The sequence below is a fragment of the Malus sylvestris genome, chromosome 9 (genome assembly GCF_916048215.2).
Source record: "Malus sylvestris chromosome 9, drMalSylv7.2, whole genome shotgun sequence".
In the NCBI taxonomy this organism is placed as follows: Eukaryota; Viridiplantae; Streptophyta; class Magnoliopsida; order Rosales; family Rosaceae; genus Malus; species Malus sylvestris.
Window position 1 is genome coordinate 2846847 of NC_062268.1, and position 22463 is coordinate 2869309.

The 22463-nt window shown below is 37.4% G+C and overlaps 4 protein-coding genes across 8 annotated transcripts; 3 read left to right on the forward strand and 1 right to left on the reverse strand.

Moving 5' to 3' along the window:
- Positions 1-310: 310 nt before the first annotated feature.
- On the forward strand, positions 311-2145 carry LOC126583670 (uncharacterized). The gene is made up of 3 exons (XM_050248170.1): positions 311-1101; positions 1187-1478; positions 1802-2145. The coding sequence occupies exons 1-3, from the start codon at positions 514-516 to the stop codon at positions 1813-1815; spliced, it is 894 nt and encodes a 297-aa protein (XP_050104127.1). The 5' UTR covers positions 311-513; the 3' UTR covers positions 1816-2145.
- Positions 2115-4299, reverse strand: LOC126583658 (pentatricopeptide repeat-containing protein At3g28660-like). Its single transcript, XM_050248129.1, has 2 exons — positions 2469-4299; positions 2115-2345 (listed from the first exon to the last, which is right to left on the reverse strand). The coding sequence occupies exon 1, from the start codon at positions 4193-4195 to the stop codon at positions 2696-2698; it is 1500 nt and encodes a 499-aa protein (XP_050104086.1). The 5' UTR covers positions 4196-4299; the 3' UTR covers positions 2115-2345; positions 2469-2695.
- A 1685-nt stretch (positions 4300-5984) lies between these two features.
- Positions 5985-12610, forward strand: LOC126583661 (uncharacterized). Of its 3 annotated transcripts, XR_007609795.1 has the most exons (18): positions 5985-6134; positions 6273-6398; positions 6533-6592; positions 6672-6785; positions 6871-6958; positions 7233-7378; positions 7457-7558; positions 7703-7774; positions 7848-7947; positions 8044-8126; positions 8486-8563; positions 8668-8766; positions 8877-8927; positions 9015-9071; positions 9208-9249; positions 9382-9477; positions 11231-11324; positions 12462-12509. XR_007609795.1 is itself a non-coding variant. In XM_050248135.1 (17 exons), exons 1-16 carry the CDS (start codon positions 5985-5987, stop codon positions 9442-9444), a joined length of 1431 nt encoding a protein of 476 aa, XP_050104092.1. In that variant the 3' UTR covers positions 9445-9477; positions 12462-12610. The 3 variants fall into 3 exon arrangements, 2 of the variants coding, with proteins under 2 accessions (XP_050104092.1, XP_050104091.1); XM_050248135.1 differs by lacking the exon at positions 11231-11324 and having other exon boundaries at positions 12462-12610; XM_050248134.1 differs by lacking the exons at positions 11231-11324; positions 12462-12509 and adding an exon at positions 9596-9951.
- Positions 12611-12677: 67 nt separating this feature from the next.
- On the forward strand, positions 12678-22362 carry LOC126583653 (inositol hexakisphosphate and diphosphoinositol-pentakisphosphate kinase VIP1-like). 3 transcript variants are annotated; one of them, XM_050248119.1, is made up of 30 exons: positions 12678-12827; positions 12949-13008; positions 13227-13273; positions 13581-13664; positions 13771-13834; positions 13988-14141; positions 14405-14475; positions 14853-14957; positions 15267-15359; positions 15742-15816; positions 16496-16581; positions 16681-16887; positions 16965-17064; positions 17152-17222; positions 17437-17518; positions 18027-18185; positions 18314-18356; positions 18538-18620; positions 18795-18857; positions 18939-19013; positions 19142-19261; positions 19457-19698; positions 19976-20020; positions 20381-20447; positions 20601-20672; positions 20863-21170; positions 21260-21317; positions 21397-21564; positions 21720-21794; positions 21881-22362. In XM_050248119.1, exons 1-30 carry the CDS (start codon positions 12753-12755, stop codon positions 22142-22144), a joined length of 3216 nt encoding a protein of 1071 aa, XP_050104076.1. In that variant the 5' UTR covers positions 12678-12752; the 3' UTR covers positions 22145-22362. The 3 variants fall into 3 exon arrangements, with proteins under 3 accessions (XP_050104076.1, XP_050104074.1, XP_050104075.1); XM_050248117.1 differs by having other exon boundaries at positions 12692-12845; XM_050248118.1 differs by having other exon boundaries at positions 12692-12845; positions 21884-22362.
- The last annotated feature ends 101 nt before the right edge of the window (positions 22363-22463 follow it).

A 22463-nucleotide genomic window follows, 5' to 3' on the forward strand; every position in this document is an offset into this window, starting at 1 on the left:
CTAACATTTTTTTTTTTGGGAAACTAGAACGCTAACATTAGTTATACAAAATAATATGTATCAAGAGTTCATAACCGCTTAACTATTAATATGCTTTTTAGCCACCTCGTTAGCTGCTGATAAGCTTTTTACGCACCTCATTTTGTACAAGAGAAAATCATACATGTTTGTTACTCCTTTTTCTATAATTCTTTTTCAACTAAGAGAATTTATTTTTTGTAACAGAAAAAGATATATATAGTTTCCTCAATTTCCTCAACATCTGTCAACCGTTGCCTCCAATTCTTTTCCCTTCACAAACACATAACGCAAGGCGCGAACTTACTTCATATCATTTCCCCATTTTAGTTCAAGGGTACAAAACGAATTGAAAATTTAAGACGAAAATACAATCGAAAATCCGTATTTCTGACAATTAAAGCTGTACATTTTGTTCAATCGATCTCTCTGATGTTTTTGTGTGCTTAATCACAGTACTTGATCGGTCTTATTGTTTCCTAGAGCTACATATATATGGAGTTCTTCAAAAAAGCCAGAACAGTACGCTTCCGGAGCCACCACGGAAAATATCTATTAGCAGACGAGGATCAAGAGACTGTTTTCCAAGATCGCGAAGGCACGGCAAAGAATGCCAAATGGATGGTGGAGTTTGTCGAAAATGCAAACACTTTACGGTTCAAAAGCTGTTATGGCAAGTACTTAACAGCCTCTAGCATGCCATACCGTCTTGGATTGCGAGGCAAGAAAGTTCTGCAAACCCTGCCAAAGAGATTAGATTCTTCCCTTGAATGGGAGCCTGTAAAAGAAGGATATCAGGTCCGGCTCAGGACGCCCTATGGCCAGTTCTTGCGCGCAAATGGGGGTCTACCGCCTTGGAGAAACTCTGTCACCCATGATATCCCTCAAAGAACTGCAAAACAGGATTGGGTTCTGTGGGATGTAGATGTTATAGAGGTTAGGGTTGAATCTCCAGAAAGTCACCCAGTGGCGAAACCCCCTCCTCCACAACCAAATGCATTGCCTTCGAAGTCTTCCGCACCTTCAGAACCGACATCTCCATCTAAGATTGAGCTTAGGACGCCGATAGCTTCCAAACACCAGGTTTGTTTTAATTAACAAATATGACTTCTATGATTATCAAGTTTAATTATATTTTTGGCTTCTTATTGTTTGTTCTTAAACGCAGTCAAGCGAGTCATTTGATCATGATTCGCCGAGGAAAGATGCAGGGAGAATGATCTACTATTGTGTTGCTAATGAGAAAGGAGACGTTGAGGATTCATCGGAAGAGTTTTCCTTCCCATTCAAGGGTAGTGAGGTAGAAGGGTTGAAGCAAAACTTGAAGGAAGAAACCGGATTAGAGGAAATTGTTGTGTGTTCACGCAATCCTCTGACTGGAAAACTTTATCCCCTTCGCTTACATCTTCCTCCAAACAACCACGATATGCATATCATTGTAGTTCCGTCATCGTCCAAAGGTTAGAATTGTTTCAAAGTGTTTTCTTGTTTTCGTCTTGATAATTCTAAAACGTTTGATGTCTGATTCCAAAAAACTTACTGGAACTAAAGTATTTCGTACCAAATCTGTTGATCACATTGTTAAACACCTCTATCACAGATGTGCAATTTACACAGAACCAACCTATACAAGTGGGTTTCACCTCTGTGAGAGACGTGATCGGTGAATGTGATACATGCGTGTTTCTTAGGGGATACATATTTAACGAAAATGTATGTTTATTCCTTGTTTCGTTTTATACTTGTGGTTTAACTATGATTGTGTTCCGCCCTTCACCAGCAGGAAGTGAGTCTTGACTGATTTGCAAAACCTGTTCAACAACATCAGATACCTTCTTGTTCATATTCTGTACATTCCGCTCCAAACCTGCTCAAATTTGCGAGTATAGATAGGAAAGGAAGTAGCACATCATGCAAAAGAAGCAAGGAAACGTCGTTAGCAGATTTTTTACCTGGGCCTGAAGGAATTACTCTATTCAATTTTCGATATTCTTGATGTATGAGAACAAAAAACAAGTCTAATTTAGCAGGGCCAATTGTATTTCGATTGTATGCTTCCTAATGTGAGGTTGAAGTGCATAACTGAAATCAGTAAGTTGAATACAAATGCAGCCAATTCATCTTTAATCTCATTAGAAATACAAGATACAATTCATGGAGCTGATACATCAGGAAATCGTGTTATGGCGCTAGCAACTCTACTAACGTTTCCATGATAAGAAAGAACTAAGGAAGCAGATTTACTGGCAACCTTTTTTTTGGGTCGACATACTAGTCTTCGTTGCAGGTGGTGATCGACAGCAACTTCGTTATCCTAGAACCGAATCCTGCAAAGATTTTATCTCGAAATTATAAATATTATTTCATCCAAATGCTTGTGGGTTAGAGGGTTAATAACATGGAATAAGATATGCAGGATGTAACTGTTCGTAGGAAAGAATTTCACGCACCCTTTTCTGCCTCATTCAGAGTGATGAGGATATTTCCCAATCAATCTCATCAAGTCAACCATGCATCTTTAGTCAGACATAACCTAGTGGCAAGCGAAGCAAAGCTTGAAACTTTGAAGAGAACATTTGAGCAGCAACAATTTATGGCAAGTACCGATGGGCAACGAGAAGTCATAATCCTTGAGGACAGAAGGACCAGAAGTGTTAACAATAGGTATGCAGACCCTTCAATCCTGAATTAAGTCAGCAGATATCAGCTCCAGCAAACCACATATCTGTGCTCGGTGTAAATGTGATACATCTCCTGAAACAAAGTCATTAACTTTTCCATCCACCTCTATCATACTGCATCCTGGTGTCTTCTTGGTTCCTCGTTCACCGATCATCTTCCTTATCCTAACTGCATCTTCACTTCTCCGTGCACCCAAATAAATGTTTGATAACTGAACATAAGCACCGGCTTCTTCTTCGCTGTCCTTATTTTCTAGCTGTAGAAGTTCTTCAACAGCAAGCTCTGCAAGATCAACATTCTTATGGACTCGGCACCCACTCAGTAAAGCACCCCAGACAGAAGCAAGTGGCTTCATGGGCATTCTTCTAATAAGCTGAAGTGCTTCTTCTAGCTGACCTGCCTTGCAGAGCAAGTCTATAACACAGCTATAATGCTCATGTTTTGGCACAATCCCATATTGCGTTTTCATGTTTTCGAGCAGAGACTTGCCCTTCTTGAGGAGACCTGCATGAGTACAAGCCATTAGCACTCCAAGAAGGACCACCCCATCAGGCCTGAGGCCATCCACCACCTGCATTCTATCCAAGCAATGAAACGCTTCAGTTGCATATCCGTGTGCTGCAAACCCTCCAATCATGGCTGCCCACGAGACTGCATTTCTTTTCGGCATTCCCTCAAAGGCTTCCACGGCCAAATTAATACAACCACACTTGGCATACATATCGACGAGCGCAGTCCCAACAAACACGTCTGACTTCAACTCTTTCCTCTTTTTAACGTACTCATGAATCCACTTCCCTTGCCAAAGAGCCCCCAGATTAGCACAAGCCGCGAGCCCCGTAGCAACACAAAAGTCATCAGGCCCAAACCCACATACCAACATCTCCCGGAAAACCTCCAGAGCTTCGGAAGCCAACCCACATTTCAAATACCCATTCACAAGAACATTCCACTGTATAACATCTCTCTGATGAATTTCATCAAACACCTTCCGGGCATCATCTAAAACCTTGCACTCAGCATACAATCTAACAAGCGCCGTCTGAACATGAGCATCCAACAAAACCAACCCATTTTTCACCACCCAACTGTGAATTTCCTTCCCCGAAACTAGACAAGAACAATTCACGCAACCCAGTATCACAAAATTAAACGTATAGTTATCGGGTTCTAAGCCGCTCTGTTTTAACATCAAATGGAAGTAATACATCGCCAAATGCGGCTCAGAACTACGATAATATGCTCTAATGAGAGTGTTGTATATGTACAAATTGGGGGCCTGGGTTTGTTCGAAGAGAAGAGACGCGTACGGGAGGTTGCCGGAATCCGATAATGCGCAGAAGGTGATGAGTTTGCTGACGGCGTAGGTGTTGAGGTGGACGCCGGAGGTGACGAAGACGGCGTGGGTGGCTCGGAGATTGCGCATGCTGCTGCAGCGTTGTGCTAAAGACATGCAGCGGCTCCATGCCTGTGTAGTATAGAGGAGTTGGCTCATGCGCTTCTACGTGTTTAAGAAATTGCCAACAGAAAGTATGCATGCACGAGTAGGGGCCGAAGCAAGAACGTCCCTACAACTCAAACTGATAAAGACTATTAAATCGAATAGCTTTAAAGTTTACGATAGGACTCACAGATGTCTTAGATTTGTTTCTCGTGAATTTGAACTTTATTATTGCTACCCCGATTAAGCCCACCCCATTTTTCTTAGTGTAAATAATATTGTTCGTTAAAAAAAAAAATTACAATAGGATATTGCTAGCGAAACTAAATTTGTAGATAAAATTTGTAAATTAAATTAGATGTTTTTTTGTGGGGAGTGGAGTCAAGGCCGGCCATGAGGGTAGCCTAAGTAGGCACCCACCTAGGGCCCCCACTTCGGAAGGACCCTCAAAAAAATTTTATATCATGTAATTAACATATAAATACAAAAAAAAGTAAAAAAATTATCATAATTCATTTGTTAGTGAAGTGGAAATGTTGGTTTCATTTTTCTTTGGGGTGTTGAGTTTGAAACACGAAACTGCCTTTCAGTCACTAGATTTTTCTTGTTTTTCAAATTTACTGCCAATCCATTTGTCTAACTCCCAATTCATCTGTCCAAATGCATATAAAGTTATAAAACTCAAGTCTCTTTGCAATCTTTTTTCTTTCAACTTCTCATTCTCTCAATTTCTATCGAATGTTTAAAGCAACTTCCCATTCTCTCCATTTTTATTGAATGTTTAAACCAACTATCATATGGTCTTAAAGATTGTACTTTAAGGTAATCAAAACTTTGAATTTTATATTTTTATTTTCAATAACTTTTTATTCAATGGATTATTTTAATATTCAATTCGTTAGTGTGATGTTGATTTAAGAAGAAAAAAAAAACACAAGAGAAACAATTGACGTTGAACTTATTGTACTCGTCAATCAAGTTTTATTATTATTTACTCTCTTGATCATCAAGTTTTATTGTTCTTCACTCTCAATCTTAAACTCTTGACTGCAAACATTTAATACATTTATGTCTAAAAACGTGAATCGTGTAATGTTTAAATAATGGTTATATATTTATCTTCTTTTGATATTGATTTTTAATGATATTTGATGTGAAAATATAACTTTTTATGTATTTAGCGAATTCTTTTTTATACAAATCAATATACAAAGAACTGGAGATCAGAGAATTTTAGGGCCCCACTTCGAAGGCTTGCCTAGGGCCCCCAAATTCTCAGGGCCGGCCCTGAGTGGAGTTCGGCTAAACCACACAATGTGCAACCTAATTTGGTATCGAATTCGCCATCTACGAAATTCGAACTTGAGACCTCTGACTTTCAAGTGGAATGAAATACCACCAGACCGTAGTACTAACTGGGGTAAACTAATTGGCATGAAAGTTGATGATTGAATTATGATTTAAGCGTTGATTAACGTAGCGAGACTAAATTTGTAAACTAAATGATATGAAAATTGATGATTAAATTATGACTTAAGTGTTGATAAATGTTCTATTCATATTAATAACACATCATTTAGTTTGTAAATTTTATTTACAAATTTAGTCTCTTTAGCATTAACTGTGAGAAAATTGGTGGTTTAGATTGGATCGAAACCTTCGAAGTATAGAGGAAAATAGTTCAAGGACTTTTTGACTCGGATTAAATCCAGGGATGAAATCGTCAATTCACCCTCTTTCTAATTGACTCGTGCCACGTCATCCCACCTTACCATGTTTTGCTTCTCCGCAGCAAACGGTTGCAGTGGCGTACTGTAAACTCGAAAACACAGGAGGAGCGCCTATGAGCTTCACCTTGGCGCGCTTCACTTTGGCGCGCTCCGCCGTCCGTCGCTCGGAAGCGGCGGCCCCCGCCAAAAACAACGGCCTTCTTATTTCAACTCCCAAACAGAAGAAATTTACTTCAACTGCCATCCCCACAGCTCAAAACAAGGTAACATGATAAAATTTGTTCTTCAAACTTTGTTTCTCAGACAATTTTATGGTTTTTTTTATTTTTATTTTTTATAAATAATTTAATTTAATTTAAGTTATTTTTTGGTCTTATTTGTTTGAGATTTTCATTGGGTAGGCAAGTGAAGAGCTGTTGGTGGTTGTTGGGGGTGGAGCAGCTGGGGTTTATGGAGCAATTAGAGCTAAAACCCTAGCTCCTAATCTCAATGTAGTCATCATTGAGAAAGGAAGACCTTTATCCAAGGTTTGTTTTTGTTTTCTCCGCCAAGACGATGTTTTAAACTACTCTAATCAACGAGGGAGGGAATTCCGCGGCAGGAATTCGAGTTGATGATGCCTAATTATTTGGTTTGTCATCCAATTTGTTATTGTTGGCAGGTAAAAATTTCTGGAGGAGGCCGATGCAATGTGACGAATGGGCATTGTGTCGATACTATGGTAATTAATATAAACATGGGTTCTTTTGAATTGATATTATATGAATACTTTGGGTTCAGAATGATGTGTTTGGCGATAGGTTTTGGCAGAAAATTACCCTAGGGGTCATAGAGAATTGAAAGGAGCGTTCTTCAATACGCACGGGCCAGCGGATACCATGTCCTGGTTTGCTGATCAAGGGGTTGAGCTGAAGGTTTGCATACGAAGTTACATGATGTCAAATTTGTTTTTTAATGTATTTTGTGTTGAATGTGTAATTTGTGCTCTTTGAGCTGTAGACTGAGGATGATGGAAGGGTATTTCCTGTCAGCAACAGTTCGTCTACGATAATTGATTGTCTCATGTCTGAATCGACACGGTTGGGAGGTATGTTTTTCCACTGATTCAATGGTGGTGCTGTTTGATATTTCCGTTCTGTTCCTTTTTATTTACGCTTATGTGGCTCTCGTTACAGAGCTACTTCTGAGATAGATATGTTATTTTTTAGACCGACTATTATGCCTTGAAAAATTGTATGGGGGTTTGTATGACATGATGGTTTGAAGGAAGTTAATTCTGCAGTCACCGAGTATGTTGTCATTTCATAGACGTGTGAGATAACTTGCAAGTTGTTTGTGCTGAATTTGAGTTCCTCAACCAGTTTCTCTTCAGACTGGAAAAGCTGTGGTAACTGCATCTTCTACTGATGGAGGGAAATTCCTTTTGGGGGTTGAAAGTCGTACATTCAGTTCTCCCGAATATGTCGAAGCTGATTATCTTTTGATTGCCAGTGGTAATAGCAAGCAGGTTGTGATAGATTGGTGTTCCTTTGTACTGCCACGTTGATGGATTAAGTTTGTTGATATGCCTTTGTTCTCGTCGCAGGGTTACAGTCTTGCATCTCAGCTTGGTCATTCAATTGTAGATCCAGTACCAAGCTTATTTACTTTCAAGATTGAAGATCCACAGTTGAGAGACTTGTCGGGGGTAATTATCTTTCATAATGATCAAAATCCGTTGCTTACTGCATATCAATTGTAACCATCATTGTCTTATGTTCCTTACGAAAAATGCATACTCGAGAGAATCAAGCTTGTGTATGGGTCTTAACCTTCTTGTTTTAACATTCAGATTACATTCCCTAAAGTTAAGGCAACACTGAAAATAGAGAATGCCCGGAGGAATATACCACAGCTTACACAGGCATGTTGTATCTGTTCCCATCATTAAATTTTCAATAACTCATGTGCCATATCTAAAAGATTCGGAACTGAAGGTTGGACCTGTACTAGTCACACACTGGGGATTTAGTGGGCCTGCAATTCTTCGGTTATCTGCTTGGGGTGCCTGTGTTTTAGCCGGTTCAGGATACAAAGGCAAGGAAATTCTTCTCTTTTTATTTAATTTTTCTGGCCACGTCTTTTCATTACGTTTGAGATGTTGTTTCTCAACTTGGTAGCAATTGAATGCAGGGAATCTTATTTTAGACTTCGCACCTGATGTGCATATAGAAGATCTGAAGTCAATCGTCACACAACACAAAAATAAGTTTGCGGTAATCCTTGCTCTTAACTCTTATTGCTTCCTTAATCAAACTCATGGTCAAAGTGGAACTATGTAACTAGTTTCGTTATGGGCAATGATGAGGCTAGGTGGGTTGTATGCTAGAGCGCAGACAACTCTGTATCCAAATTTTTTCATAAGAAGGTGGACTAACACTTACAAATACTTCTGAAATTAGGAAACCTATGTATACTGGATTACGAATCTATTTTGTGTTCATGTTTATTTATTCATTTATGTTATGATTGTGACACAATGTTTAATTTTCTTCTAAATAGTTCTCACTATTGCGTTATGCCATTTCGATTTGTTGTGCTTGAATCAAAAGTTCTCTTGTTTGTCGCCTTGCAGAAGCATAAACTCTCCAATTCATATCCTTCAGAATTTGGCCTTGTGAAGAGATTTTGGATATATTTATTGGGCCGCCAGGTTTGATGTTTTTCCGGGCTTAAACATGATGTTTTGCAGGACTCTTAATAGACAAATTAGCCTTACAAATTTTTGTTTTTTGTTTTTCATTATTTCATGTGTAGGATTTACATGGCGATACCTTGTGGGCTTCCATTTCAAAGAACTCATTAATTTCTCTTGCGCATATGTTAAAGAATTGTAACTTTTATGTTACCGGAAAGGTAGGGTTCTGTGAACCTGCTCTGCACCGCAGTTTTTTTCCTTAAAAACAAATCTTTTACTGAAAGGATATGTGCTTCTTTACTGATACGCGCTTCTTTTCATGGTGAAGAGTCAATATAAGGATGAATTTGTCACTGCCGGCGGTGTTCCACTTTCTGAGGTCTCCCCCTCTCTTAGCCCCTCTCCCTTTCTCCCCTTCTTTTTCACGTTCATTGGAAGTGTAATTCTGTGTCTTGCTTTTGTTAAGATATCGCTGAATACGATGGAAAGCAAAATCCAGTCGCGTCTATTCTTTGCTGGAGAGGTAGTATCCATGGAAATATATTGTTCATAAAAAAGATTCAAAACAAAGAAAAAAATATGCGTGCTTGCATTTGTGTATGCACACACAGACACACGGTGTCCTACTTATTGTGCTAAAAAGTAATGTCTGTTTTCAGGTACTGAACGTTGACGGCATCACTGGTGGTTTCAATTTTCAGGTAAAAGAACTTCTTGTATAAAAGCACTTCTAACGTCATGTAGGACTTAGCAACTGCATCTTCCCCGTCTATCATCTGTTCGCTTAATTAATTAAAACTCAGTTCTCCTGCCCGGCCTGTTTTCTGCTGCAGAATGCTTGGTCTGGTGGATACATTGCAGGAACTAGCATAGGTAAACGAGCGGTTAGCAGTTAAGTACCTTCGCGACGGAGATTTTTGACAAACTTGGTAAGCAATTCTTGGTACTCAAGTAACTCAACTGCTCATATCAGGAAACTGTAGGACACAACACACACGGTTTTGCACGTAAACACTGATCTAATTTAATTGGTCTGGTACTATACAGATGGTCCAGATGAAGAGGCTGTCGGTGACGTCGGTAGACCTAATTAAAACGTGAAAATTTTGCCCTTGTTTTTTTCTTACCTAACAATTTCATTAGTCAGACTGATCTGAGTCATGAACAAGTATGTCTGCAAACCAAACTTGTGTGCTTCCACTTTACAAAGTGCTTTTTCTTTCTCTCTTTTTACTTTTTTGGGTCGAAACTTTTTCTTTATCTTAAAAAGTGGCTTTTTATGAATGGAGAAAGTTTTCGGTGTGCTTGGAATACGATACCTTTTTAAGTATTCAACTATTTGTATTTTGACATTTAATGTATCAGAACATATTCACAGCAACTGAAAAATCTCTTATTTGAAAGTTGCATTAGTTTGAATGGTTGATTAATAATGTGAGACAAACAAACCCTCAATCGGTTGCCTTTTTAATTTGGGTTTTTTTTTTTTTTTTTTTTGTTTTTGTCAAAACCTTTTAATTTGGATTTAAAGAGACATTAGTGATCATTTCACTAATGTGTCAATGTCACTTCCAAGGTTATTGAGGAAAACTTACCCACTCCCCCTCCTCAGGGGTAATCGTACTGAAGTTTATCTCCTAAATAAGATTGACACATTATTGGTACTATGTATTCGGATAATACCTAGTTTTTGGCTACCATCTTCAATCTCCAATGAGATTTGTATTGATTATTATTAGAAAACTTTAACAAAAAACTTCCGGTACTGTTTATTTTAACGAAAAATTATATTTTTTACACTAAAAAATCAATTCTACTACTATTCACTTAAAGTTTTCAAATCATTTTTATTAATTTTTTATATATTAAATTATTAATATAATTTTGGGAGGATAAGTGAAAAGTCAAGGAAATAAGATATAATTGAAGGTACAGGATTTGAGCTTCGAGTTTGGAGCCGTCATTGATTTTTTGGCCATGTTGACTCTGTTAATTCAAGTGTAATTTATTATTACATGCTTTGATTTTTCGTAGTCTTAAACAGCAGAAAAAAATTGTACACAGTTCAGTATATTAAATATTTTAATATATTTTATTAATTTTTTTTATGGATTTCCAAGCAAATGTATTATTTTATAGTATATCGAGCTATGTCCTAATACATTATAAAAGTTTGTCAACCTAGTGAATCTAGTAAAATGCCAAATAAAAATACGTCAGAAATTTAGTTATATTATATGTTTTGAGAATTGTTAATAGCACTTTAAAAATCTTATTTTACATTTCTTATAAGTGTATTTTTCTTTATAATTATAAAAATTTGGAGTATCAAATGAGATTTTTGTAATGCTAATAACAATTTCCTATGTTTTAATCAATATTATCATTAATGTATTGATAACACGTTAAAATAGATGTAAATATTAAAGAAAATTAATTTAAAATGTTTGAAAACTTTGAATTTTAATGGTAAAGACAAAATAAAAGATAAAGTGAATAATATTATGATTAATTTTTTAATATAAAAAATATAATTTTTTGTTAAAATAAATCGAAATTTTTTGTGATTTTAAATTGTCAATGTCTTATCATGAGTTTTAACGTGTTACAATATAAATTGATAAGTTTTTTTCTTTAATTTTTCACTTGACATGACACGTAATGTTTTCGGTCCATATCCAGTGCACATGAAATAATTTCTGAAAAAGAATAAGATACGTGGAATGTGGCAGAACCCAATGGCTTTTGGTCAAACCTGGAGCTCCAATCAAATCAGGTGTATTATTAATTACTTTTTTGGGAACTTTGTTTTATAATAATATTACTTTTCTTGGTACTCAACTAATCCAACATACTACCACTTGTCAAATTTATAATCATAGCACTAAATTTATGTCCAAAAGAATTAATATAGTTTAACAAATGGACCATATCCAAAATTACAAAATCGTAGCGATACTTTATTTTAATCATGCACTGTCATATTTTTTTTTTTTTCTCAACAATACTTCGTAATCGATTTTAGTTATTGCCGCTCTGTTGCACCTGAGATGTTAGGATTGCAAGGCTTTGTTTTATCTTTTCTCGCTGCAATACGTAATTGACTTAAACCATAACATCGATTAAACACATATAATGTTCTAAAAAACGATCTAGGCAGTGGTAATCCGAGGCGTTTTCTTGCAAATCGATTGGAAAATCCGGCTGGGCTCTATGCGGTGCTAGGTGGCTAGACGGTTTTTTTTTTCTTCTCTTTTTTTCTTTTTTTGAAATTTAAAAAAAAAATCCTATCTACAGTACTATATTTCCTTATTTTCCTCATATTTTGCATTTTATGTGGTTTTAAATTGTGAACTTATTGTACATGTGTTATCCTACAATACTCTTCACTATGATTATGTGATATATATGCTTAATGTGTTTTTAAATTTTGGATTTGTTGGATACTCTTTTTGCATTTTATCATTCTTTTATTATCTTATCCATGAATTTCATACAAGTATAATTGATTGTACTTATTAATATGCACTTATTTACAAGATATACATGAAATTTACCTAAATCCACCTAAGCCAACTAGACTCCGCCTAGCCGTCTAAGCGCTAGCCTACCGTCCTATTAATGCCTAACGTTTTTTAGAACCTTGAACACATAACAACGCATAATCGGCTTTACCGCTAAGGTACGGTCAAGGTTACTTTCTTCCTCTAACTTGAGAGTAGCGGCTAGAGTAGCACAAGAACATGGACACACTGTGAGTTGGACAAGGACATGAAAAGCAACACTTGCATCAACCTTTCCACGTCCTAATTCCGCCTTTTGACTGCATATTCCAGATCCCAAGAATGTCTATCTCCAAACGCATCCCTTATAATATTTTCTCTTTTTTTTTCCTTTTTTTTAATTTGTTCAGGGAAAAACTCTCCAATCATCTGGCCGTTAAAGCACCTCCGCTTTTCTCTCAGCTATTTTCCGTGACTCGCTCAACTGAGTGGGAGCACCGAGTTTCCCTCCGAGTTAAAACTCTGCTGTATTTGCACGTGGTGATCTCCACACTCCCTGGCATGCACCTAGACATAGACCTATACATACACGTATTCGTGTATATATAGCGGCTCTCTGTGGTCGAACGACGGTGACGAGCTTTTGTTGTTCTGCTTCGGTCGGATTTGAGCTGTGGGAGTGAAGAGTTAGAGAGAGAGAGATGGAGATGGAGGAGGAGCAGGAGAGAGAAACCGGAGAGAAGATAAAGATTGGAGTTTGTGTGATGGAAAAGAAGGTGAAATGCGGCCCCGAGGTTCATCTTTTCCTTTTTGCTCACTTTTGTGTACGCTTCGAAAGCAGTCATGTATGTATATTGAACAATGTATGTATACAATGAACTTGTTCGTTTTCTGCAGGTGTTTTCGGCGCCCATGGGGCAGATTCTCGAAAGGCTGCAAGCGTTTGGCGAATTTGAGGTGCTGATTTTGTTTTCTCATTGAATTTTCGTGTCGAAATTGTTCTTGTTTTCGAGTTCGATCTAATTATCCATTTTTTACCGATGATTATTGTGTTTACGTATCGAAAAAGTTTTAGGAAGTGTTGTGTTGTTGGTCGTTTTATTGTGCAAATATACACGCAATGTCGATTTTATGCCATAATCTTATACATGTCTTGCTGTGAAATGTTCTCGTAGATCATACATTTTAGGGATAGAGTCATTCTTGAAGATCCAATTGAAAGGTATTTTTTCGTATTGATTATCGTAATAGCATGTGTTTTCGCACATTATGTGGTGCTATCCACACACCCATTTTTACCTCCCACACACCCCTGTTAATTTTTGGCCTTTGATCTTCGTCAATTCATTCAATCCAACGGCTGGAAATTGAGAGGGGTGTGTGGGAGATAAAAATGCGTGTGTGAGTGAAACAGCTTGAAGGGTTCGTGTTCTGTTATGGTGATAATTTCTAGTTTCATTAACTTGATGACTGTTTGCAATACATGAATTTTAGGTGACTAATTTAGTTGCACTGTTATTGTATGTCAGCTGGCCAATTTGTGACTGCTTGATTGCCTTTCATTCCTCCGGCTATCCTCTGGAAAAGGCTGAGGCATATGCTGCTTTAAGGAAGTAAGCTCTGTTGTTTATGTACAGTTTCTATTTGATTCATCGATTCTGTTATATTTGGACTAAAGGACTGCTGTTTATTCTCTAACTATCTGGTTTTTTTATCCAGGCCTTTTCTAGTAAATGAGTTGGAGCCGCAACACCTTCTCCATGACCGGAGGAAGGTTTATGAGGTATGGTTATGAATTTCATCTTATTAAGGTTTTCCACTATCCCCCTCCATACACCTTTTAACTGTATCTTTATGCATGAACTTAGTGTTTCGAATATTTATGGTTATAAAAGTAGAATGTCAGTAACTAATATATTACTTTGGTGGATTGAAGCATCTTGAAATGCACGGAGTCTCTGTTCCCAGATATGCCCTTGTAAATAGAGAAGTACCTTATCAAGAGCTGGACTATTTTATTGAGGAAGAAGATTTTGTTGAGGTTCATGGTAATCGTTTCTGGAAGCCATTTGTAGAGAAGCCAGTTGAAGGTCAACTTATTTCCAACATTTATGAATTAGTTGTTTTATCTTAATATGATTTATTTTCATTATATTATGGCTGGTAAAATTTGTATGCTTCTGTTTGAATGTTGTTTTCGCTAAATCCTAATCCTAGTCAATACTCAACAGCTAAAACGTTAGGAGAATCCATTATTGCTTCTTTTGTTAACTTTTTTTTGTGCACCTGTTATTGCTTTTGGGTTGTATATTAAGAATAATGTTATTGACTCTTGTCTTTTGCTTCTTTGAAGGGGATGATCATAGTATAATGATATATTATCCCAGTTCGGCAGGTGGAGGAATGAAGGAATTGTTTCGGAAGGTGAGGTTTTAACTGCTTATTTGTTTGCTCAAAATGAGAGTTTGTGTCTTCTGTCTGTTCAGACGTGTGATATGAAAAATATTTGAAAGCAAGGTAATTCATGTACGGGAAAGTTTACTGAAGTCTTGTAGCTGTTAGATACTTGATTTGCTCTGGGCTTCTAGTTTTTTCTTCTTGCACACAAGCCAAATTATTGTCGCCAGGTTGAATTTTTGGTTGACCGTGACCTTGAACATAAAAAACGAAAGTAGTACGGATATGTAAATGTTACACGTGGCTAGCAGCATATCAAGTTTGAGATTAATCTCTTTATGACTTAAGATTTCTATGTTTATTATCCATGATCATTCATTTATGTTTTTATCGTCTGATTTTAGGTTGGTAACCGATCTAGTGATTTCCATCCGGATGTTAGACGAGTGAGACGTGAAGGCTCTTATATATACGAGGAATTCATGCCAACTGGAGGAACAGATGTCAAGGTTGGATGGTTTGGGTTTGAGACCTCTCATTATTCTTAATTTCACTTGATAATAAGGTCAAGTGCTATCATGAGAAAAAGAAAAGAAAAAAACATTTCTTCTTACTATTTTGCATCCTTGTATCCTCTCTCATTAGTCTAACGCATCCTTAACATTTCAAGTTGCATGTCATTTAGAAGAGACTGCTTACACAATTCTATCTGTGCATTTTCAATGTTTGAGGCCATTATTTTCTTCTAACTTGGTTGTATACTCCAACATTTAAATGTCTTTCATAAATAATTTTTCTCTTCTTGTCAAATAATACAGGTGTATACAGTGGGACCTGAATATGCACATGCTGAGGCAAGGAAGTCTCCTGTTGTTGATGGTGTTGTCATGAGAAATCCTGATGGCAAGGAAGTAAGTACTGTATGTAAGATATGTTTGGTTGTTCTTCTTGTTTGGCTGATTATTCTCGCTGTCCCTCTCTCATCTGAATTTCTGATTTCCTATTTCTTGTAATCTTGTTAATTTTTTATTTCCAGTGGTGAATTTTCCATGTTGCTTCGGAATACCAATGTTGATAGACATTCTCTTTACATATTTAGAATGAAAGTTATTAAAATGCCTGGTTCAACCAATGATGTAATGACCAATCCTTAACGAAGATGGTGTCTGGGCCAGGTTTTTTTTTGGTAAAGCAGATAGCATACTGCAAGCAGGAAATACTGGGGTGAATTGATACATTGCTACTGCCGAATGAGGGTTGAAAGTGATGTTTGCTTGTTAATTCGTTTGACAGGTGAGGTATCCTGTTTTACTGACACCCACTGAGAAGCAAATGGCAAGGGAGGTCTGCATTGCATTTAGGCAAGCGGTATGTAACTCAAATGTGGTATCAAATGGTCTGGATATTACAAGGCTAATTATTAGTTGTAGTAACTGGTTTGATGTTGCTTTAATATTCTCTTGTGTTCCAGTAGTTAAGTTTGTCTTCTGATACTGTGAACGTACTGATAGCTTCATTAATCTCACATGTTTGGGATATATTTGTGTTATTTCTTGATCTTTTTAAAATTATTTTTTTAAAATTGGGAAAAAACAATTCTGCTGCTACAATATTTTTCCTTAATTACGGGTTAACAAACTAAGCTAGAGGTCGCACTTGGTGCGATGGCAAGTGCCTTCGCCTATGAGCGGTAGGTCTCGGGTTCGAGACTTGGAAGCAGCCTCTCCATAAATGGGGGCTAGCCGACATTCACCTCTCCCAGACCCTGCGTAAAGCGGGAGCCTTGTGCACTGGGTACGACCTTTTTTACGGGTTAACAAACTAAGCTACCTTCCAATGTCATGTGAGCTGGTGATATATGCATAGAACTCCTTTATGTTGTGTTTCTAGTGTAATATTACCTAAGTATTCATAATAGAAAGTTAAGTTTTGCTGTGATGGTCAAGGGCTAGACTAGACACATATGCATTAATTTCTCTCTATGATGATTTGCTTATAACTATTTTTACTTTGGATTTATTTTTTTAATTCTTCTAATTTTTTGCAGGTTTGTGGGTTTGACCTTTTGCGCTGTGAGGGACGCTCCTATGTTTGTGACGTAAATGGATGGAGTTTCGTAAAGAACTCTCACAAGTAAATTTCTTTATAATGATTGGATTAATCATGAAGGTGCTCTAAATCAGGTTTTTCCTGTGTGGGCACAAAAATAAATGATGTTACTTTGCAATACAGGTATTATGATGATGCTGCTTGTGTGCTCAGGAAGTTACTTTTAGATGCCAAGGCTCCTCATCTTTCTTCTGCAATTCCACCAACATTACCATGGAAAGTCAATGAACCAAGCCAACCTACTGAGAGACTAACTCGTCAAGGAAGTGGAATCATTGGTGCATTTGGGCAGTCGGAGGAGCTACGTTGTGTTATTGCTATTATTCGTCAGTATGTCTATTTCTCTCAGTTTTTTTACTTAGTTGATTTGCTTGTTTTCTCTTCTCATCTCTGTTTTGCTTTGGCAGTGGTGATAGAACTCCCAAACAGAAGGTAAAGCTGAAGGTTACTGAGGAAAAGCTGCTAAACTTGATGCTTAAGTACAATGGTGGACGACCTAGATCCGAGGTGATTGATTTGCCTTTTAGACCTTGTCATTTATTTTGGTTAACATATTGTATAAACTGACCATTGGTATTGGCTCTCATTTTGCAGACGAAATTGAAAAGTGCTGTCCAATTGCAAGATTTATTAGATGCCACACGAATGCTGGTACCTCGTACTAGGTATCTATTTTAAGATTAAATTTTCTTCTTATTTTAGTTAACAAATAATTGGTGATGTAACCGTATGAAACTCACCTTCCATCCCTTTTCCCATTCTTTGAAATTCATGTTTAAAGTCATATCAGGAAACACCCTAATTATCTTTGTTAGCTGGTTCTCATATGATTGCACTGGTGAGGGTTCTTAATTAATGAGGACTCTTTACATTGTCTAGACCAGATCGAGAAAGTGATAGTGAGGCAGAAGACATTGAACATGCTGAAAAGCTTCGTCAAGTTAAAGCAGTGCTTGAGGAGGTATCTATTTTATTTGGAATTTCTGCTTTTTGTAATTCAATGTTATTAGTTATAATTTCTCCTTCCTTTTTTTCATCAGGAATTGAATTTACCTTTGTGCTTTATAGGTTCATGTGGTATAATTCTAATATGAGAGTTTATTGCTTATCTGTTCATTTTGTCATGCAATTCTCAACAGAAAGTGAAATGGCTTCTAGGCTAACACTTTTACTACTTCCACGAACTATCAGGGGAATGCTCACTTTTTTTGTACTTGAACATTCGTTTCATAAATCAATCTGGATTGCTTTCATAAGATTACTTACAGTGTATCATCTAAGCTAATTACTGATACTCAAAATCGGGCTGAAAAGATGTGCTAAATGAAGATAATTGTACTGGGTCGGTGATTTAAAGATTGACTAGTTGCCAAAATGTCTTAATCTTGTACTTCAGAATTGTTTTGATACACTGTTATACTGCGTCATGGTTATAATCATGTGCTGTTTTCATGCTTATGTTTATCAAGGGGGGCCATTTCTCTGGTATTTATAGGAAGGTTCAACTAAAGCCATTAAAGTGGGTTAAAGTGGCAAAAAGTAATGGGGAAGGTGAGGAAGAACGCCCGGTTGAAGCTTTGATGGTTCTTAAATATGGGGGTGTCCTTACACATGCTGGAAGAAAGCAGGTATTGATTGATTTTTGTTTTGTTCATGGACTTCTACATTGTAATTTAAGCGCCCTCATTGTCCTAAAATCATAGTGTTATATTCATTCTTCTTGTTTTTTTTCTTTTCTTCTTTCACTTGTTTGCAGGCTGAGGAGCTGGGTAGATATTTTCGGAATAATATGTATCCAGGTAATAGTCACAGTTCTTTTTCAATTTTTTTTTTAGTATCAACTTGTTTGCCTGTTTACTGGAGTACATATATCTTGAAGATATAGTCAGCTTTGCCTCTACAAAGTTGCTCACAGTGCTACTTCGTTTCAGAATTATTTTCTTTGGGTACTTCTCATAATAAATTTGTACACAATTACAGGTGAAGGTACCGGCCTGCTTCGCCTCCATAGCACCTATCGTCATGATCTTAAAATCTACAGCTCCGATGAGGGCCGTGTGCAGGTATAATCTCATAGTGATCGTGGGTTTATATAGTTTTTATATATTCCTCCCTTTTTCTTCTTGTCAAATTTGATCTCTATTTAAATGGAGTGAATTTCCTAATTGTTATGGTCATTAACCCCTGAAATTTTCATCATTGATGAGTTACATTATTTACAATATATCTGTTTACAGATGTCTGCCGCTGCTTTTGCTAAAGGCCTACTTGATCTTGAAGGGCAGCTAACACCAATCCTGGTCTGTAGTTTTTTTTTTTTACATAATTGTGACTGCTTTCGGAAGTCAAGGTGCATGACTGAATTTATTCCCTTTCTTAAGGTTTCCCTTGTTAGCAAGGACTCCTCTATGTTGGATGGACTAGACAATGCAAGTGTTGAGATGGACGAAGCAAAGGTTTGTCTATCATTTTCATAGGTTGATTTGTTTTAGTTTTTGGTGTGGGGGAGCCCATATTTGAGAATGCTTCTTCTTTAACAATTATGTGATCGTGTGATTCTCTTTTTCACATACTTCTCCTGCAGGCTAGGTTGAATGAGATTATTACTTCTGGTTTAAAGACGGGTAATAACAGTGCAACACCTCCTTGGATGGCTGATGGAGGTGGTCTGCCTTTAGATGCTTCCGAACTTCTACCTAAATTGGTAATTGCATTCGGTTTCCTTACCTACAGTTTTTTTTGTCCCGTATCAAGTCTGTTATTCCTCATTTAGTAGCATGCTAATATAGACTTTATGAATTATGACAATTGCAACAGTTCTGTTTTAAATCTTTCCAAATAATCCTTTACTTTACCGCCCCCCTTTTTTTTCTCTTAATGTTTTGTATCCGTTGAATAGGTAAAATTGACTAAGAAGGTCACTGAACAAGTAAGACTGCTAGCAAAGAAAGAAAATGAGGAACTTACAAAGACAAGCTCAGATGATGTAATACTTCCTTATGACCAAGCAAGGGCCCTTGGTAAGACTAACATAGATGTTGATCGTATTGCTGCTGGATTACCATGCGGTAGTGAGGGATTCCTTTTGATGTATGCTCGATGGAGGAAGCTTGCAAAGGACTTGTACAATGAACGAAAAGAGTAAGTTCTAGCACATCATTTTGTTTTTAATATTTATTTTAATTTGATTATTGTTGCATTTATTCAAATTATTTGCCACAAGGGGGCATAAAAGATGCAACGGTTTTTTTTCCAAGTTATGAAATATCTTTTGGGGCATCAAACTCTTAAATTTGTTTATATTCTTGTATTCTTTTCAATTGACAGTTACCTAGTACTTTATGTAATAATATAGTGGCTCAAAATGATGTGATTGCTCATAGACTGACAGTTTTGTTGACATTGGTTTTCCTGGCAGACGATTCGACTTAACACAAATTCCAGATGTTTATGACTCGTGCAAGTGAGTTGTCAGTTTTCATCTCTTTTTACATAATATAACAAATTTATGCAATTAGCTACTCTCATGTGTGAATATTTTGCTGCATCATTGTTATAAAAGTTTTAAGTTGGATTCCAGTCCAACCTAACTATACAAGAGAATTTGGAACTTGTTCATGGCTGCATAGAGAAGTAGGCTCATTGTGCTTTCCCATATTTTATCGCGTGGTCTTATCCAACGTAGCTCATGTGGGACTATGCATTTCTCATATTGTTTGATATGGGAAGCCAGAAGAAGGGGAATGCCAATTTTCTTACAATAGTCCTGAGTTTTTTTTTTGTTGGCTGAATGTTATTTATATGATCTGTGATTACTTTACAGATACGATCTCCTGCATAACGCACATCTTAATCTAGAAGGTCTGGATGAGCTATTCAAAATTGCTCAGGTAAAGTCGTAATCGTGAGCCAAGATGTTTTTATTGTATAGCAAAGTGTGCCTAATGGACTATTCATATTCTGCTCTTGAGCATCACGCCTTCCTTTTCAAATGCGTCGGTCGTCAAAATTAGACTGACTCCTCTGTGGTAGGGTAATTGCAGTTGCTTGCAGATGGAGTCATCCCAAATGAGTATGGCATTAATCCAACACAGAAGCTCAATATTGGTTCAAAGGTAGCCTTCCCGTCAGCATGCCCCTTTCGTATTACTCTTTATGTCAGAAATATCATGAACTAGAGTAGTAGATATTTTATACGCATTCTCCCGAGTTTCTCGGTTGGTACATTGCATTCGCTCCAGGCTCCTCATCAAATTGTATTTTACTCCCTATCGATATGCTACATTATCTTTCCTTTTCGTTCAGATTGCTCGTCGTTTGTTGGGTAAGATAATGATTGACCTGAGGAATACTCGTGAAGAAGCCATCAGCGTTGCTGCTGAACCAAAGAGTGATCAGGATGAACATTCAAATTCAACCAATACCGAGAAGGAAGATAAGAAGCATCACCCCAAGCTTCATGTTAAGATTGATGACAGAAAATCTAGCACAAGTGATACGCCAAAGCCTTCTGCTAAGAACGAAGATACGAGGAGACCCAGTACAACAAGCGAGATATCGATAGATCAGGACGACGACGATGACAAAGAGACCCAATATCGTTTGGATCCAAAGTAATACAAGAGAACCTCACTTCCCCGCTCATCGTTTCTATCATGGATCTTTCTAATTGATATTAACAAACTCTTCATTGCCTTGATAGGTATGCAAATGTCAGAACGCCCGAACGGCATGTGCGGACGCGCCTGTACTTTACATCAGTAAGTATATACTTCTATGTACATTTTCTTTATCTTTGAACATGATTCATGTAAATTAATGAAAATTTTGGAATGACAGGAATCTCACATCCACTCTCTAATGAATGTTCTCCGTTACTGTAACCTGGACGAGTCTCTTCAAGGAGAGGATGGCCTCGTTTGCCATAGTGCTTTGGAGCGTTTATACAATACTAAGGAGCTTGACTACATGAGTTATATAGTTCTGAGGATGTTCGAGAACACAGCAGTAAGTAAATGGTTTCCAAGCATAGTCATAAGTAGTATAAGACGCCATATGCGTTCACTAGTATAATCACGACTCCCAATCATGATACCTTGATTAGTATTATCGCGCGTATAAATTATCCCGAGACCAATGTATTTTTGAAACTGAAATTGCAGGTAGCTCTCGAAGACACAAAAAAGTTCCGCGTGGAACTGACCTTTAGCCGTGGTGCAGACCTATCGCCATTGGAGGTAATACAATTGAAATGATAGGAAGAACACACACTACCGGTGATAGGAAGAACAAACTAAGCTGTGTTTTATCTTGTGCATGGCAGAAGAATGACAGTAAGGCTACGTTTTTGCGTCAAGAGCACACACTACCGGTTATGGGTCCGGAGAGGTTGCAAGAAGTGGGATCGTATCTAACATTAGATAAAATGGAGAAGATGATACGCTCGTTTGCTATGCCGGCGGAAGATTTTCCTCCGGCATCGACTCCAGCAGGATTCACAGGCTATTTCTCAAAAAGCGCAGCGGTGCTCGAGCGCCTGGTAAATCTCTGGCCTTTCCATAAGCATGCTAATTCTAATGGAAAGTAGCAACGTACCCTTACCGCCGCGCCTCGTTCTTTGCTTTTTACATCCTTTGTTGTTCTTGTGCTCGTCTTGATGCACATGGAACTTTGGTTGGTGGAGCAACCAAGGCCAAATTTTGACAACCTCTGGAGTAGATTTGGATTACTAACAGCTGAAAACCACAGATAAATGTTGTTGAGATGGGAGTCGAAAATCGAAATAGAGAGCCTGCATTTCTCTCCCCTCCTCTCTGGTTTTACTTTCTTGTTTTGATTCTGACGTTCGGCCACCTGAACTATACGTCAGTTGAAATTGATCTCTTCAACTATTCTTTTAGTAAATT